Source organism: Saccostrea cucullata, unplaced genomic scaffold (genome assembly GCF_032062105.1).
Source record: "Saccostrea cucullata isolate Sc308-1 unplaced genomic scaffold, CSIRO_AGI_Scuc_v1 ctg857, whole genome shotgun sequence".
In the NCBI taxonomy this organism is placed as follows: Eukaryota; Metazoa; Mollusca; class Bivalvia; order Ostreida; family Ostreidae; genus Saccostrea; species Saccostrea cuccullata.
The window spans coordinates 1-19,486 of NW_026941567.1; the positions used below are offsets into that span (position 1 = coordinate 1).

General features: G+C 30.8%; 1 protein-coding gene across 1 annotated transcript in view; it reads left to right on the top strand.

Moving 5' to 3' along the window:
* The first annotated feature begins 5,736 nt into the window (after positions 1-5,736).
* The window catches only part of LOC134258062 (uncharacterized), a 32,416-nt gene continuing 18,666 nt past the window's right edge, over positions 5,737-19,486 (top strand). Inside the window, exons 1-5 of the mRNA XM_062740622.1 lie at positions 5,737-5,817; positions 7,208-7,274; positions 7,428-7,525; positions 8,128-8,286; positions 15,484-15,648. Coding sequence (XP_062596606.1) covers positions 5,793-5,817; positions 7,208-7,274; positions 7,428-7,525; positions 8,128-8,286; positions 15,484-15,648 — 514 coding nt within the window. The 5' untranslated portion in view covers positions 5,737-5,792. The remainder of the gene's footprint in view (positions 5,818-7,207; positions 7,275-7,427; positions 7,526-8,127; positions 8,287-15,483; positions 15,649-19,486) is intronic.

Sequence of the window (19,486 nt, forward strand, 5' to 3'; positions counted from 1 at the left end):
TTTATGGTCTACACAGTGACCCTGTCAGCAAATACAAATATCATCAAGTCATATGCTGACTTACGTTTGTCATACTACTAGTAATTGTTATACTATTATTTACACACTGATTTGACGACGGATTTTTCCGTTATTTCCAGATCATGACAAGGAGCACTCGGCGGGTTTGACTGATCTGCAAGGAATGCTCATTCCTCTTTGAGACCTAATCCAACCTCTGATGTTTTGGAGGTGCGTTTTTGCTTTGCTCCAATTTTGCCAAAAAGAAAGTAGTTGCCACTATCCCTTGCTTAAAAATGCATTAATATTACGTTTTGTAATTTTTGTAATGAAGAATTTACACGCTGTCACTTTTTTAGTTAGTCTTATTTCAAATTTTTCGTTTAACCAATGATATGGTGCTTAATACATCGTTTATTTAGAGAAACAGATTGTAAAATGATATTTTTTTTTGTTAAATGATATAAAATGTGTTATATTTGCTATCAAGCTCCAGAATTATAAAATTTATCAATGAGTTTTAAAAAATTGCTGAATAATTGAGGTTGTTGAAATCCCTGTAATTTCAAATTATTTGTTGGTAGCCTACCTTGGTTTATAAAATTGATTGTGTTTTGAGCATGCTCGTAAGAAGAAAATAAGATTGACGGTGTAAACACCAAAGGAAAATGTTCATGGTTGAAAAATTAATATCAACTCGTTTCTCGTTTGACATTTAATTTACATGTAATTCTGAGTTGACCACAGGTGCTAATTGTAATCAAATTATCTATATTCTGTTTGGAGCAGAAACAATGTCATAGAAGCACATAAAATTTACATTGTAATTGATTTTGTTGACGAATGAAATTGATAAAGAAAATAAATATTAATTTACGTCGACCCTTGTTCAATTTTGAAAGATTATTCAGGCAAGATTTTGAAAGGGGGGGGGGGGGGCAACCTGAGAATTTTTTTTTTACTGACCTAAAAAAAAAAAGTTGACAAGCAAAAAATAAAGAATTTTTTTTTTGAAAAAAGTGGAAAGTGGGAGGGGGATATAGCAGCCAACATTTTTCAAAGCCAACTTCCTTTCACCTCCATTTTTTCTTATAATTCCTTGCTATAAATATACCGTGGTAAAAAGTTGGGGGGGTCAACCATCTTTTCAATGGACATTTCTTATAGTAAAGGTAATGTTGGGGAAACCCCCCCCCCCCCCCCCTTGTTGCTACGTGCCTGCTATTTTACTATTTTCGGGTGTACATATCTTTCTTGAGAAAAAATTTAACTGAAAGGACCGGAGGATACTACATGTATGTTTCGGAATCTAAAGAAAATAAACAATTTTTACTTTTATTATTAATATTATTATGCAAAATGTATGTATGGATTTACATAAATGGAAAAAAGCTTTTGCTAGTCTAAGCAATTTGTAGAATAAAAGGAGAATATTGAGGAGACGGAACATGTATGTCTATACATCTGATATTTTTATCGCTTTTGTTTCCTGTGACTGTAATCTGTGATCATATGGTTAATTCCTAATCAAAATAGATTTTTAGTACTAATTATTCACGCAAAACCATTCTTTTTTAAGTATTTATAGAACGTATACAGAAATGAGATTTAAATATCTGATTTTTATTGGGAAATCCTTTTTGAAAAAAGGAAAAGTCAGTCAGTGGAAATATTACAAATTAATTTTGTATCTAAATAACCATCATGGAATGACACGAGGAAAGAATGAGAATATTATAATAAGATCATTAAACATACATTCATGGATTTTTTAATCTACATGTATCACTATTGGACAAATTTAAATACGAATTTAAAATTGCAATAGTCTAACAATTTACAATTCATATCTATAGTGATATGAGGACATATAATTCAAGATATATGGTTAAAATACAGTCTAAAAACACAATTTAAGACACAATTATGCCTCCTCTTTCCCAACTGTTATGAAAAGGGACAAAAGACAAATGTATATTGAAGCTGAATTTTTATTTATTAAAATAACATCCAATATGTCCAACAACACACGTCCACTTATTAGGAATTCGGCATAATGGGAAGTGTTCAGGATAAACGTCCGGAATTACATAACTCGGTCTGTAAACTTTCCTTGCGGCAAGATATAAACTAGGTATAGTGACTAACACACTATTAGAGTTATCAGCATCAATGATAATCAATCAAAACTCTGGATGGGTTCTTTTACTGTCAGTATATCAAACTCATCCTTAAATAAAATGTTATCTACCTTTGTAGGAGTAACATAATCACTATAGTGAGGATTTTCATTATCCTCAGCAAGACTTATTTTGCCACAAGACACAACTTTTACATATGATTTACTAAAGCAGGGAATGTCTATACACTCTGTATTTTTAGTATCATCTTTTTTACAAAAAGTTCAAATGAATTCTGGGTCATAAAATCTTATCCCAATATGCAAGGGTATTGTATATCAGCCACAAGTACTTTATAGATAACATGAAAATTTTCGAGGGATATTTTGATCGGGCATTCTCCCTTAACTGGGATTGCATCACCACTTGCAGGGGTAAGTTTAATAGGTGCTGGGGTAATTTTGGGCTTTTCCTCAGTATCTGTTTTTTTTTCAAGTGGAGGGTACTGACAGTAATCATACTAGCATCCGTATCTACTGGTACATTTGTTCCTTTATTTCCAATTTTTCCTATGACATTAAGTCAGTCATTTCCCCCGTTTTTATCTCTCACTAAAATTTCTTTGGGGGTAGATTGAACACAACAAAGAATTTCTTTTTCATATTCAGATTTATTTTCATTACAAATATTGGGTTTGGGCCTTAGTGAGAGTGGTTGAGCCATATTTAATGGCCAGTGTTGGGGTTTGTCCCTTGATATTGTCGACTTCCGACCCCCGAATTCGATTCTGTGTAGTTTTCCTGTACTTGAGGTCGGAAAGAATTTTTTTTTTGAGTTCTTTGATTAATTTTTCACATTGTTTGAATTTCTTTGGTGGGGTGGACCCTGCGATCTAGGTCTATAATTTGTGGGTCTATGCCCTTGGTAGTCGGGCCCGACTGGGTTCTCACATAAGCCCATATTGGAGCAATTTGCATAGGGTTTTGACCAAAATTATGGGTAGACACTAAATATTGGACCATTTCTTATAATGGCTCTGATTCTTTGGGTAAGGGATTGTAGATCATCAAGCTAGTTTTGATGATCTTGCTTTCATGAGATGAAATTGGGTCATCATGAATGATATTGACAGTTTTTTTTCTTATGGCATCTGTCAATCTATAAGTTTCTAATCGAATGGACAAATTTCTTCTTAATTTATGTCTTTGGGTTTAGCTACCCTTAATCTCAATCGCATATACCGAAAAGCCACTGACATCTTATTCATTGACTGAATCTCTCTCTCTCTCTCTCTCTCTCTCTCTCTCTCTCTCTCTCTCTGTGTGTGTGTGTGTCTCTCTCTCTCTCTCTCTTTCCTGGTGTTTTTTACTTCCACGTTTGCTTAACCGAGTTTTACCATGACTATGTCTTTCCTGCATAAGATTTGAATCAAAATTTTTTTCATATAAAATATATTTTTATTTAGAATGCATAAAACAAAATAGCCTAAGAATAATAATACCAATTTTTCCTGTTAAATCTAAAAATAATGATATATCCTACATAATTAATCTACATATAATCCATCAAAATTTTGATTTACTGCCAGATTTTAGTCTTAGTTTTATATGTGCAAAAATAACTCAGAAATAGTTTGCATTTGAACAAATACTGAAATATTTCAGCAATTTTGTTTTTGATTATCAAGAAGGTTGAGCTTGTTTCATGTGCAGTCTAAGATCGATTGCATTAAGACTGGTATTTTTTTTTTTTTGCCAGAACTCTAAAAAAGAAAAAGTGAAAGTCACAAGCTTTTTAAATCTCGATTGTGTGTCACAGTTGTTGTTGAAATAATGAAACATATAAAATCAAGTAAACATGAAATTTTGTTTAACGGTGTTAATGTTTCATTGTTTTTATCTCGTTTAGAATATAACGAAATATCTAGAATTGACTGCAATGTCGTAAGATATAGGGACAATTTCTCTGATACTGACATTCAAACCATTTGGCTGTTTAGAGCATAATTCAGCGAAGCGGTTTATAACAAAGCGTAAACTGCCCCAAGTTATGTTATATCGTATAATATCAGTTGAAATAAGCTTCATTCCTTATAATTTAATTTCTGTGTAGACAATGAAACACTTTTTACCCCAAGAATAAGGCTTCACATTGATTAAAATTTCAAAAGTAACGTTAATCGGAGTAATACGTTTTTTGACGTAACTCATTGTGACGTAGGCAAGTTATGTTATAAAAAATGGATAAAATATTCTATCCAATCAAATGACATGTTACAACTGGAAGTAAATTATTTGTAAATAGCCAACAGAGTCGAATAAAAGTGTGACATTAAAGTTTTAGAATTTAGAGAATAATATTAAAACAAAACTAACTTTAACAATCTAGGTAATTGATTTCATCAACTTTCGGCTCTTTCATACTGAAAAAAAGTGTAAAGACAATCACAAGAAATTGCCGACTGTAATAAAATTTGAAACAAGCATTATAATTTGTCAAGAGTTCGATTCCAAAGTTGAGTCCGGATTGATTACGAATTTAGCAAATTAACTTTCTATCTGCTGACTCTGCCATTAATATCTTTCAATGTAAATCGGAATTGTTTCCAAGGTAAGCTTGAATGTTACGATTTTTATTCGAAAGTTAAAATAAAAAAATATTTTAATTTTCATGAAAGCCGCATAACAATCATGGATACCATTTCATCATTCCTATACTTACACATGCAGTATCATTTATGAACGTGTTTCAGAACAACACTAGTTTGAATTAAAAACTTCAAAGCTCTCTATATGCTCTAGACTCTTCATTAGTGATTTTATTATTTTTAAGTATTTTTTTATACGGAATTAAGATAAGTTGCCTAGTTATTTTGAATTTCATTGAACTTTTAAATATCTTAAATGTTTTATAAGTAAAATGTTGGTTATTCATTTCCTGTATATGTTCACAAAATGTTTGATATAATATATTATATCAATAGTATCAATAGTAAAATTTGTCTTTGGAGTTTAGTATTTGTAAATTTTCTGATTTTATTGACTACATTTGATTTTCAGCTTTTGTTATAAGTGCCGTAAGAATTTAGTTAAGCGCAACGTATGAATTATTTCCTCTAACCGATCGATCTTTCTTTGCTGTTTTTTAATCGTACTTTTCATAGATGGTTTCTATACACATTGTTTTAAAAGTTATGTTCCTATCTGACATATGTTTCTTTAAATAATTCACATGACCTTTTTATGGTGATTTTTTGTGTTACATTTATAAATTCATTGTCCATCTGCTGACTCTACAATAAACATCATTCACCTTAAATCGGAAGTGTTTCTATTTAGCATTTTAATTGAAAAAGCCAGTAGATATCTTACCAAGTTAGTTTCCCAAAGTCCACAGACGAAAAGTCCATGTGAAAAAGTTAAAAACTCAGAAATAATTTTGATTGGTGCCTAAAGTGTATAACATGCATTTATACACTGACTTAGGAAAAGGAAATTATATCTCTGAGGCTTATAAAAATGTCCTCATTCAATAAATTGGACATTTTTCATCAGAAAATTAATTTAGATGGAAAGGATGCTTAATTGCATGTTGGATTAGTATTCCATAGCTGCACAGAATATTATCATTTTAGGTTTAATACAGACAACATCTATACTTTTGACGCAAGCCATGTCGAGTCTTATTAATGTGCATCGTAAGTAGTGACATTTCAAATATAATTTCAAAATAGTATCTTAAAATCACTTTATTTGGCAGGGGATTGTACAATAAAATTCAAATTTAGAAATGAACATTTCGGAAATGTCTGAAATGTTAATAAAATAATCGCATTATTTGTTATTAAAAGCAGAGGTAAATAAATATAATGTATAATTTATGCTGTTTTTGCAGATGGCTGTTAAAATCTATTAGAAAATTTATTACTTTATACTTTTCTTCTACATTATTTTTATTAAAGGTGATTTTATAAAATCATATGAATTCATCACATATAAATGATCTCACACACTTAGATAAAAGCCTACTGATTAGATTTAAAGAATAGCCTAAATATATTATATAAATATTGCATGTAGTTGAGTGTAACATTGAAAATTTTCACCCCAAGAAAACCATTGTCAACCGAGGCGCAGCCGAGGTTGACAATGGTTTTCGAGGGGTGAAAATTTTCAATATTACACTCAACTACATGCAATATTTATTATATTATACTGAATGTTTTATACAAATACATATTACAGTGAACCGTGCGCGCATAAATTCTGAATTGAAAATTTTCACCCCAAGAAAACCATTGTAAACCGAGGCGCAGCCGAGTTTGACTATAGTTTTCGAGGGGTGAAAATTTTCAATATTACAGTTAACTACATGCAATATTTATTATATTATACTGAATGTTTTATACAAATACATATTACAGTGAACCTAGCGCGCATAAATTCTGCGCAGTCGCTATTTTTTGTAAAACCACCCGTCGTCAAGCAATGTTGACTGTTGCTACGCAGAAGGGCGTGGCTTCATTATTATATTCAGCGGGTAATAGTGTTTTTCATCAAATGTTTCTCGACGAATCAGATTCAAGTAATTTACATGAAAGTATAATATTTAATTTTATTCCCTTTGCACATTTTATTTATTGACAATTTAACGATGTTAATTCTGAAATGTTATTTGAATACATTGCGATTGACTAGAGATTCGGAAAAATACTGTTTGATTCTGATATCCTTCTTGACCGATGTTTGAAATGTATCTTAAAGTGTTGGGAATGTTTTTAGTTTTTATGAATTTTCAATGCTATTATTATCTATATTTAATGCTATTATTATCTATATTTAAATTAATATATTTGTCATCTATAAAAAGTTCGTGGGCATTTATCAGTACTTCTATTTTAAAGAAACACAATTCTACATAAAGTCACATAATTATTTCGTATGTGTTAGAATATTACTGCTTATTGTAAACAACAAAATAGACAAACTAAAACTCCTTTATATTTTAACTTCTACAGTGTTGAATTCATGTATTTTTAATTACATATGGCGGAATAATAATTTACTATCATGTTTCTTTTTTAAAAGATGTTCTTATGGCGACTTTTCATTTATTGTTCCTTATTTGTGCAGCTGACTTTCAGAGGGATTCAAGGTAAACTATAGAATACGGGTATTCCGAACCTCTGTTTTTGGTCTTTTTTTAAAATTTCAAAACAATTGCTACTACGGAATTCCTATTGTTGATACCAATGTAGCAGAGTATTGATTTTACGTAACATGCATACTTAAATCTAATAAATTGCAGCTGTTTCACCTTCATACATACAAATAATACAAGTCCACAAGATGTGGAGGATTCCTGTTTTGAAATGTCCAAAAGCAGTGTTAATATACTTTACGGAGGTAAGAAATTTGAATATCGTTTTGACAACTAGATGCTATAAAAATGTCAAAAATGACATACCATCAATATTTCTGTATCAACTTGATTTTTTTATTTAGGTATATATCTATAAATAAAGAATCTTACCATCGACTCTTCTTGTTCTTTTATGGGCATCAAACTTGAGATAATGCAAAAATATCTAATAAATGCAACCGGTCATCGAAGACTGTGTAGAACAAAGATGGTTTTCTCCATCAATACCACCATGTGTGAAGAAACAATTAGAGATCTTAAATTCTACTGTGATGAAAACAGTCAATCAAGAAAAAGCATATTTTTTCAAAGTAAGATATAAGTAGTTCTACAGAAACTTTCTATGTCATAGAATATCTTATATTAGTAGACTTTAAAAAGACAAACAGATCAGTTAACACACCATAATAACAATTTCAGATTGTTCTGCTTTACAGTGTCCAGAAGAAAATTATGACAGTAAAAGGAATATGAATGGTTATTTAGTTTTCTCTTTCAAAAAAAAAGTTAAAAACTTATTGATGTTTCTCCATTTTTCATTTAAATTTCAATGTGTTATAATGGTATTATATATTCATATGTACAGAGGTGCTAGTGCTATCTAAATTTCCTGAGTCGAAAGTTTCTACATTTGGACTTCCTGCATATGATATACCAACATCACAGTGTAATATGCGGCAGCGCAAAATTGAGAACTGTATTGCAAATGGATCTAAAAAGTACCTGGAGACTACGTGTAATACAGGTAAAAACAGCTGATCATTTTCTTTATTTATCTTTTAAAATTGACTATTTAGCTTCTTTCAGCTGTATTTTACTTCCATCTTGTAATAAAGGACAGTATAGTAAAAATTCCTTCACTATAGAAAGCCCGCAAATTTTAAACCGAGATATATGATCGGGCGGTATAGCGCGCGCGCGAAATTTTGCATTGAAAGGAGACATGTTTCGCAAGATCATTGATCAACTTTACATGGATTGGAATGGTACCTGAATAAATTATGCCTTTTACTGCTATGCAATCTCACCACAGCTTCATTTTGCTGAATTTGTACAAAAAACAAAACATCACAAGAAAAAATTAGCAAAGTGATGGCTTATCTATCCATAAAGATGAAGAAAAATTCTGGCCTTTGTGGTTTGAAGATGTTTGATCAAATCCAACACCATCTTCCCAAGTCAAGAGTTTCTGATCCGCTCCGCTCCACATAAACCCTTGACCGAATAGGCTAAGTTTGACGGGGTTAGAAATGCGTTCTCTGAATGGCCTCATGCAAGTTTGCATGAACCAATCATAATCATTGTTTTATTTAAACTGAAACTACATCGTAAACAAAAAACACGTCAGTTTTAGTCCCAAGGATATCGTATTTTTCATTAGATAGCCCTTTTAAAGGTTTGTCTCAGTTTTTTAGTTGAGTTATGTTGAATTTATTACCGACCACTAATATTATCTCGAATTCTCTGTTGAATTCGTATACTCTGATTGGCTAATAGCAGAGGTCAGGAGAGTTCAAAATATGTAATCTCACTAGACAGTTAACCCCGTCAAGCTAAGCCTATTCAGTCAAGGGTTTATGTGGAAAGGAGCGGATCAGAAACTCGTGATTTGGGAAGAAGATCCAATACTTATATTTTTATTAATATTTTTTTCTTACTTTTACAGAAATTTTATTAAAGCTTCACTCATATCCGGATTTTAATAAAAAAAAAATTGATTGTCTCTGTTCAACAACTTCAAAGACATCGCTACATGTAAAATGGTCTTACTTTTATATGCATGTTTCTAATTTTAGGGAATATTTCAACAAAGAGAGGTAAATTTGAGAAAAATGATTTTTTGGTTTTAAAGATAGGCAATTTAATTTGACAGTTATGTGTGTATCAATTTTGTTCATTTTCTAAAACATAATTTTAAAAAAATCATATTTACGAGAGAAAAAACCATCCACATATAGGCCTCCTATGTTTAATTTTATTTTTATTTTTCATAATTGTAGGAATTGCAGGAACATCTTTTGTTGATGTATCCAGTTTGCACCATGGTACCCAGGATGTAAAGCTTTAAGTTACTAAAAACATGAATGCATACAGAAAATCTCATATAGAAATTTTACATTGAAAATTGTAATATATCTGAAACAACACCGGAATAAATTTTATATAGGTTATCTAATAAGCAAAAATATATATTACAGCCTGACTACAATGGATATCAGTATGTAAGTGTCTTTGTACATAATCATTTTATATTTTATAGTCTACCTAGGAAACGGGAAATGTAGGTGACTCAATTTCAGATTAATGTCAAGAAGTATCTGAATTCTGTGAGAGTCAGAGAGCTAACTAAGCTTACTATTACTGACTGCATTTTTTTGAGTCATTACAGTTAAATAGAAAATGTATTATATTTAAAATAACTCCACAGTTAGCACAAAATATTTGTACATTTGGATTCCCCTGGTTCACACTTGAGTTATTGTTTAGTAATTTATGAAATAATTTATAATTTAATTCTGATATATGCTCTTCAGACATTTTCGTGATTTTCACATGGTAAATGGAAACCCATAGATATTTGGGAGTATAAAACAATTCACTCAATTAATTTTCCATTATTGGGCTTATTTTTTTTTTAGATGAATATTTTTAATATTATCTAAAAAACAAACAAACAAACAAACAAAAAACAAATGATTTTATCTTATGTATTTGTGTATATCTGTTTCCTTTTAATACATGTAGTACCGCGTCTGAATTAATATAACGGTATGTAAATTTGGGTATATACCCCCCGCTTGAATATCGTTAATTCCGTCCGTCCGTCTCTCCGTCCGGCCGTCCGTCTGTTACGCTTTTTCTCTTATCCACAACTCCTCTTATACTACTGAGTGAAATTTAATGAAACTTTCACAGAATCTTTATTACAGATTGCCATTGTGCACCTCTTATTTTACTTTTTGATCCGACACATACTTTGGGTTTCTCGGCCACTGCAAAACATGGACTTTGCCATTATAACTATATGGAGGCGGGGTGGGGGTATCATTGAGTGAGCTCATCGCTCACAGTACCTCTATTTATAAGTAATTTTTACACAAGACATTATTCTTGTATAAAATTTATTATAGAAGTACCTAATATCACGGAATATTCCATCTGCGTCATACAGGTCTCATATGTACAGAATTCCTAATTAATCCAATTTTCAAAATAAATTGATTATTTTATGTGTAAAAATTTTGTTTTTCCATATTGGTAAAGATATATAAATTCATCGGTGGATAACTTTGGAAAATCTTTTATTATTTTTCATGCATGGAATGCACAAATTGATTCTTTATAAGAGATAGGAATGCTTTTAGATTAGCTTTTAAAATGTATTCTGATGACAATGTTTTTCTATTCAAGTGGTAGTTTAAGAATGATACAAGACTAGAATTTGTATTTAGTAATCTGGGAATCCAAGATGCCTTGGATGCCTTGAGTTTATCTTCATGTCTATGATGTTAATACCTCCTTGTTTTTCATCCCCAATAACTGTATTTCTTTTTATACGGTCTTTACTGTTCCATACAAAGTTAAACGTTAATTAATTTATTTGTTTAATTATTTCTCCGGCTGGACTGGGAAGAATGGTTGCATTATATTGCAATTTTGAAGTACACAATTTGTTAATTTTTTTTTGTCTCAAAATTGTTAATTTTCTCTTTTCCTATGACTCTAAGAGTTGTGCCATTTTATCTATGTTATTTTGTAAAATTGTTTAATTATAAACATAATTTTTGTTGTGTTGTACCAGTATCCCTAATGTTTTACCGGATCGTTGGTCACTTTTATTCCTTCTATACTACTGCACAAATTTCTCAGGGGTCATAGTAATAAACATTCTGATTTATGAATATTAAGATTTGGTCCTGCTACTATAGAAAACACAAATGTCTGCTAACCCTACCACATTGTAATAGTTTTGTTCTTTATATATTTGTGGATTTCAGTGGTAAAATTTGTTGAATCCTTTGATTTAGATATCAGTAAATGACTTGAGATGAAAAAGTTTGCTTTTAATTGTTTATTTTTTTTTTTACATTTTACCGGGGCTCAAAAGTGCACTCGCTCTTTAGGGTTTTTATATAATATTTTCTTCCATTTCATAAAATTTGGTCGATACTTAAGGGCTTTATTTTTTCAAAGATAAAGGACCATTCAGTAGTATCGAAAGCATTTTCAAAGTCTAAGAAAAAAATTCCGTTTTTAATCAAAAATATTCTGAATTAATCTGGCGTTACATCCAATATACCGGTATCAGCCTTTTATATAAGCTGATTGGTTATTGTTGCTGAATTTTAAAATAACTGTTTGTAGTTTTCTAGCTAGTATAATTGCTACAATCTTATAGTCAAGAAAGTCACACTAATAGGTCTATAATTTTTTAGAATAGATTTATCATCTTTTTATGGATGAGACTTCTAATTGACAACTTTTGTGTCGTAGTGAACTCTTCAGCCTCAAATGATTTTAATAAGCATCGTAATAGTATATTTCATATCATTCCAAAATAATTTATAAAACTCTACTGGTATCCCGTCTAACCCTGGTGATTTATTATTATTTTTCATATTTCTGATAGCTTCTTCACATTCTTTCAAAGCTGGAGTATCATCACAATAACTTTGTTCATTGTCTGTCAATTTTGATGACATTTGTCTCCGAAATATATAGTTTGTGATTTCTCCTTTTTGAGGGTTTTTAGATGTATAAAGATTTTCATGAAAATTACAGTGATCCTAAAATATTGTTTTTATGTGACGTTTTCCCTCTTCAATTATTTTTTCAATTACGTTATTTTGTTGCCGCTTATATGTTCTAAATGCAAGAAATACGGTGTACATTTCTCACCATTTTTTTATCTATCTAGCTCTACATTTTTGTTCAGATCTATGCACCTTAAATTGTGATTTTCTCTCATGAATTTTGTTTAATTCTTTTTCAACATTTTGCTTTTCTTGGGTATTTGCTTCCTGAACAGATTTGACTTTCTCTTTGTCGACTTTTATTTCTTCTTTGGACAATATGTGTCACATCTATTTCAGCTTTGTCTTGTAAAATTCACATTTCTCTTTGTTCAGGATCAGATTACCTTCTCGAAGTTAATGGAAAACTTCCCAAGCGCTTTATCATGTTCTTCTTTTGTTTTGCCGAAGACAATTATATCGTCTGATATAATCTAACAGCCTGTGATCCCTTGTAATACTTGCTATTTTATTCTTTGGTAAATTTCCGGCGCATATTTTCAAGGATGAGTCATTTCTAAATGTCTTATGTAAGCAGCCCGGGGAATTTCTTTGTTGACCTATGGGTCACAGAATTTCTAACATGGACTGTGATATTTTAATTTTTACTTCAGTAAAAATATTTAAATGTGAGCAGATATGGTCAGTGTTAAAGTTAAATGGCCACATTGCATTTTTACTTCACTAAAGGAGTAAATTATTTTAACTTGAGTAAAAATGATTTTGCTGGAGTAATGTTTTTTACTGGAGTAAAAATATTTAATTGTGATTAGCAGTGGCCAGTGTCTTATTTTTACTGTAGTCAAAATAATTTCACTGGAGTAAATAAATAAATAATAAATAATTGTGAGTAGAACGGCCAACCATAAACGGAAGTTTCAGAAATATCTCGCACGCGAAAATAAAGTTAGTTTAGAAATATAACGTACAAGTTATCTTATTTCGCAATTTTTTAGTTTGCGTATGACATCATAGTCTATCGGTTGAGACCAAATAAACCAATTTCCCAAGTCGCAGTAGGTGCTGGCACTAAAAAAATCACTTCTTGCTGAATTACCGTAGCGCCGAGCAAAGGACAAAATTTTCTCCCTGCTGGCAAGTACTTGCGTCTCCATATGAGTGAAATTTATCGAGAGGGACTTATACAATAATCAATCAATCAATCAATAAACCTTTGGGCTTGAATAATGTTTCTTATCTTTATATGTTTCACCCCATTCATAGTATACAGTTATTTACTTGCTATTAGGTCAACATATGATTTGTTGGACGTAAAGAGAAAAATGCTACTTGAGGCTACAGGCCAGGTCCTTTTCAGGTCAATACATTATATGTTCTCTTATACTCTGTCAACAACTGTTTATTATATCCTTATATTAATATTACTGATTGATACAAAATTGTTTTTTTTTCAGCCCCAACCCCCAACCTGCCTTATATTGGATGTTGCTTTTCAGTATATGTTATCTATACCAGAAATTTCCATCATGGGCGGAAAAAAAATTCCCGTTAACAGGTAATCCCTAACAAAAAAATACTATAGAAAACTATAGTTAACTATAGTTAACTATAGTTTACTATAGTACCAAAGTAAAAACTTTGGAACTTTGATTTACTTTGGCGAAAACTTTGGAACTTTGATTTACTATGGCGAAAACTTTGGAACTTTGATTTACTATAGTAATAACTTTGGAACTTTGATTTACTATGGCGAAAACTTTGGAACTTTGTCGAAAACTTTGGAACTTTGTCGAAAACTTTGGAACTTTAATTTACTATGGCGAAAACTTTGGAATTTTGATTTACTATGGCGAAAACTTTGGAACTTTGATTTACTATAGTGAAAACTTTGGAACTTTGATGTACTGTAGTGAAAACTTTGGAACTTTGATTTACTATGGCGAAAACTTTGGAACTTTGAATTACTATGGTGAAAACTTTGGAACTTTGATTTACTATAGTAAAAACTTTGGAACTTTGATTTACTATGGTGAAAACTTTGGAACTTTGATTTACTATGGCGAAAACTTTGGAACTTTGATTTACTATGGCGAAAACTTTGGAACTTTGAATTACTATGGTGAAAACTTTGGAACTTTGATTTACTGTAGTAAAAACTTTGGAACTTTGATTTACTATGGTGAAAACTTTGGAACTTTGATTAACTTTGGCGAAAACTTTGGAACTTTGATTTACTATAGTGAAAACTTTAGAACTTTGATTAACTTTGGCGAAAACTTTGGAACTTTGATTTACTATAGTGAAAACTTTAGAACTTTGATTAACTTTGGCGAAAACTTTGAAACTTTGATTTACTATGGCGAAAACTTTGGAACTTTGATTTACTATGACAAAAACTTTGGAACTTTGATTAACTTTGACGAAAACTTTGGAACTTTGATTTACTATAGTAAACTATAGTTAACTATAGTAAAATAGTTAACTATAGTTTACTATAGTATTTTTTTGTTAGGGATGATCCCGTTAACAGGCAGAATAAAAAAATATATTTTGAAACAGTTTACATTCTGATTGCCAATCTATATTCACAATAAAGTATGAAATCTTAAAGTATAATTAAATATAGGGGAACAATGTTCTTGAAAAATATACAAAAATTATCTCGATGTCCTTCGTTCTAAACATCTACATGAAAGTCCTATATATTCAAAACAAAGAAATTGAATTTAAGACCTTATCCACTAAAAAGTTGAAATTTTTCGGTGAGATTTTTTAGACTTTTTAGCTCATATAGGAATGTGATTTATTGATTGATTTATAGTATAGTATTTAACGTCCCTCTCGATAATTTTTCACCCGATTGGAGACGCCACCACTTGCCAGTTGAGAGTTGCAAACTTTGTCCTATACTCTGCACTCAGGGCCATTAAGCAGGGAGGGATCTTTTTTGTGCAATTTAGGGCATTCGTCGGAATTGTTCATTGAGGAAAATACTTAAAAAGCTCAAATATAAGAACGGAACAAAGTCTGCACTTTGCTTGTTAATGTTTCTATATGTTTTTGTAAAACTTGGATGATGCTCAAAATCTACTATACGTATGATAAAAAATTCAGACATCGACAAAATCCTACGTAGCACAGCAGGTCAAACTTTGGACTTCAGTTAAGGATTTTAACGCCCCAATAAGTCTGTTTTGATGGGATGCTAACACAGCTCAGGACTGTTTATAGGAACAGTTTTATGTTTTTGAATGGGTGCAGTAATTTTCTGAATTTAAGACTGACTGATTGTCGAAAAGGAATCTACCGGGGCATCTCCGAGCATTGGTGTTTTGTGTTTTCAGCTTTCAAAGGTACGAAATGGGGATAATGAAAAATATATTTTCCCATTATAATTGGTTTAGGTTTAAGTTCTAAATTATCTTAAAAGAATTTCAATCCTCCACTTAATATAAGTAGGCCTTTTCCTATAAGCACTTAATAGCATATTATTTACTTCCTCAAATAGTTATTGTTCTGCGTAAATAAAGAAAACAAATGGACATAGAAAACATTTACTACCATTTATTACAATTTTAATTGACAAATAGAAAAAGGTATACTCTTAACATTAAGAAACTTCTTTTTATTTGTTAACGTATATATAGTAATTGACAATTTTTTTATCTTCTGAGTTTGGTCTCATCAACTACAATTTCAATTTGTCTTACGCACTTTCTATTACATGCAGTTTTGTCACAAAGGTAGAACGCACATACATGTAACAATATAAACGATTCATTGATCGCAATGCACTTGTCAGGCTAACGTCAATTTAATATCGTGACGTTGACACGAGTTGTACGCAGTCAGAGGTTACTGTAATCCAGCTACATTTACTAAAATGAAAAAAAAATATTTTGGAAATCAAGTAAAATACTTTGTAAAGGGTAATTTTTGCCCCGTGTTATTTGCGCCCTTTTACACTAGTAAACAATTTTGTCCAGTTTTAAATTCGCCCAGTCATAATTTGTTTAAGAAATTGTACTGTATTCTTTGATTTCGTACCGTTTTAAATTCGCCGAAATTAGGGTAGGGCGAAGAGGGCGAAAATCAATCGGGGGCGAAAATTTCCTAATATACAATATTATTTGCAGCTATTTAAGGAAGCAAATACCTTGGATGTAGTGTTTCTTCATACAATTTCCCTACAGTCTCTTGACATTAAATACTGTCGTTTATATGTATGTAAATTCAAATGGTATTTGAAAAGTGCCTAGCACTTGATAAAAAGACTTGCAAGTTAATTAATAATATCCAAACTAAATGTGGTTAACTAGCAAACTATTCAACATGAGATGTAACAAATGTTATTTTAGCAATTCAAATTAGAATACTATGGTGGCATATTTCTGCCCCTTACATGCAAGATAAATTATGTTAACATGCAAGAAAATGATGTCAACATGCACGATATTTGTGTTGACATGCAAGATAATCATGTTGCAACAAGTTACAAATCTTTAAAGAAAATATCAATAAATTATGGGCAACTTTGATTACTAACGCCTGTATCTGATATACTAGATGCAAGATACAACATAATTATATTGACATGCGACTTATTTATGTCAACATGCAAGATAATTATGTCAACATGTAACTAATTTATGTCAACATGCAAGATACTTATGTTAACATGTGAGATAATTATGTAGACATGCAAGATATTTATGTTCATATGCAAGACAATTATGTTGACATGCTACTTATTTATGTCAACATGCGATGTAGTTATGTTAACATGCGAGTTATATTTTTACATACAAATTATTTAAGTCAACATACAAGATAATAAGTTGCATTTCAACTTACATATCTTGCCTGTTGACATAATTATCTTGCACGTTCACATCAATAAGTTGACATAAATAAGTCACATGTCAACATAATTATGTTGTATCTTACATCTAAAATGTCAGATACAGGCGCTAGTAAGGAAATTTGCCCATATTAAATTTTTTTTTCTTAAAAGATTGGTAACTTGCATGTCAACATAATTTTCTTGCATGTTCACATAAATTTGTTCCATGTCTACATAATTATGTTGCATGTTAACATAATTTATCTTGCATTAATATGCCACCACAGAATCCATAAATTTGTGTTGAAAAGATTTTTTTAACTTGGTTAATATTGAATTTCAAAGATAATCTTAATACTGAAAGTGAATTTGTTCAAAAGACAGGCCGCTGGTCCTATTTTTATGCCTATACTGTTATATATTTAGCGGGGTGGGGGGTTGTTCCTATCGTTAGAAGATGAATTTGAAAAAAAAAGTCTGCCAAGATCTTACTTTATTTGAAATGATTCATCGTCAGCTCTATTGTTATCTTCCTAAATGCATATTCTTCTCTTTTTTTCCCTTTTTTTTGTTTTGATTTGGGGAATATCATTTAGAAATGAAATCGTGGAAACACATTAATTCGACATCTGCTCCTCGGGGTTAATGTACTCTCGTAAACCACAAGTATATATTGATATAGCTAATTTTTTTTATTTAAAATGTGAGGGTATATAGTGATTGGAATGCCCATCAGTTTGTTACGATTTGGGAACTCATCTCTTATTCGCTCCTTCTCGTATATCCTTAACAAAAAACTATAGTTAACTATAGTTTGCTACAGTTAACAATTGCTATAACTTTGATACTTTGAAAACGTTGGTTTACTATAGTGATCACTTTGAACTTTGAAAAACTGGCGAAAACTATGACACTTTGATTTACTATAGTTAAGTATAGTTAATATAGTTAAATATACTTAACTACAGTTAATTATACTAAACAATAGATGTTGTTAATCATAGTAAACTATAGTTAACTAGAGCTTTTTTGTTATTGTTGTTAGGGATATAGCACTGCATGAAATTAAATGAGACTTTCACAGATTCTGTTTCATCTCATTGCGTACCTTTTACTTTCTCATCTGACACTTATTTCAGATCTCTCAGAGAAAAAACATGGACTTTGTCATTATAATTATTTTGGATTCGGCGTATCATTTCATGAGCTTAGTACTCAAAGTACCTTTAGTTTGATGATATTTTAATTGGCATAGTTTTTATTGAATTAATCTTGATTTTCCAATTTTCCACTGATAACTCTGATGTCACTTCCAAGACATTCTCTATAAGAGCCTAAAGTTTAAAACAATGATTAAACTCGCAGCACTGTTAAGGCTTACTACGAGAAATCAACGGAAAACAGAAGTGCAAAAACAGGCATTGTTTTTAAAACTGAATTTATTTTTATTCAGCTGTTCTATTATCAAAGAACTTAAATACTTATGGAAATAGCATAGTATAATCTACTTTGTACTGTATGGAGTTTAGTCCCATCGATGGACAGTCACGTGGTGAATGCATAGTAAGTACACGGAATGTAGGTCAAAAAAAAATTTCAATATCGCAAGGGCATACCCTAGTTGAAATTAAAAATTCAAACTATTAATTGTTTCTGCATATTTTGTACTTTTTGGAAAGTGCTGCTGCTTTGAATAAAATCAGCGTTTTAATAGTTAAAATATCAAGTAAATAGGCCAATGTCGAAATATGTTTGACTTTTACGAAATATTTTGTGTACTGATAAAGTCATGCTCTCCATTTAAAGAAAGCAGCAGCACTTTTCAAGTTAAGGAACATATCCTCTATTTATATTCAAAAAATGGTCAAGATTTATTTAGTGTATGCCCTTGCGAAAGAGCGATTTAATGAGGCACCTCGATGTAAAATATACCTAACCTGAACATAAAAACACGGTAGCATTATCTAAATACATTCTTTCGATAGTAAATGAATAATCGCACTAAACAAATGATATATATTGGTATTATTAACCTATTAAAAACCTGTAAATAATATTCTGTTTTATAATAAAACGCATTTTTCATTGTTAAAAAATTCCCAAATCTGCCTCTCACAGCACATGAAATACGTCATTTTTACCAAAATGACGTCATGATTGACAAGTTCATCGAGATCAGTGATTTGTTTAAAACCAGCTATATGGGATTTAACTAGCGACTTTTATTAATGCATTGATAAGTTTTATTGTTGTTTATAATGCTAATACAGTTTAAAGTTGCAAATTATTTCATTTTTGGGTAATATGAGGAATGCATAAAAGTCGTATTTTGGGTGTGACATCACAGT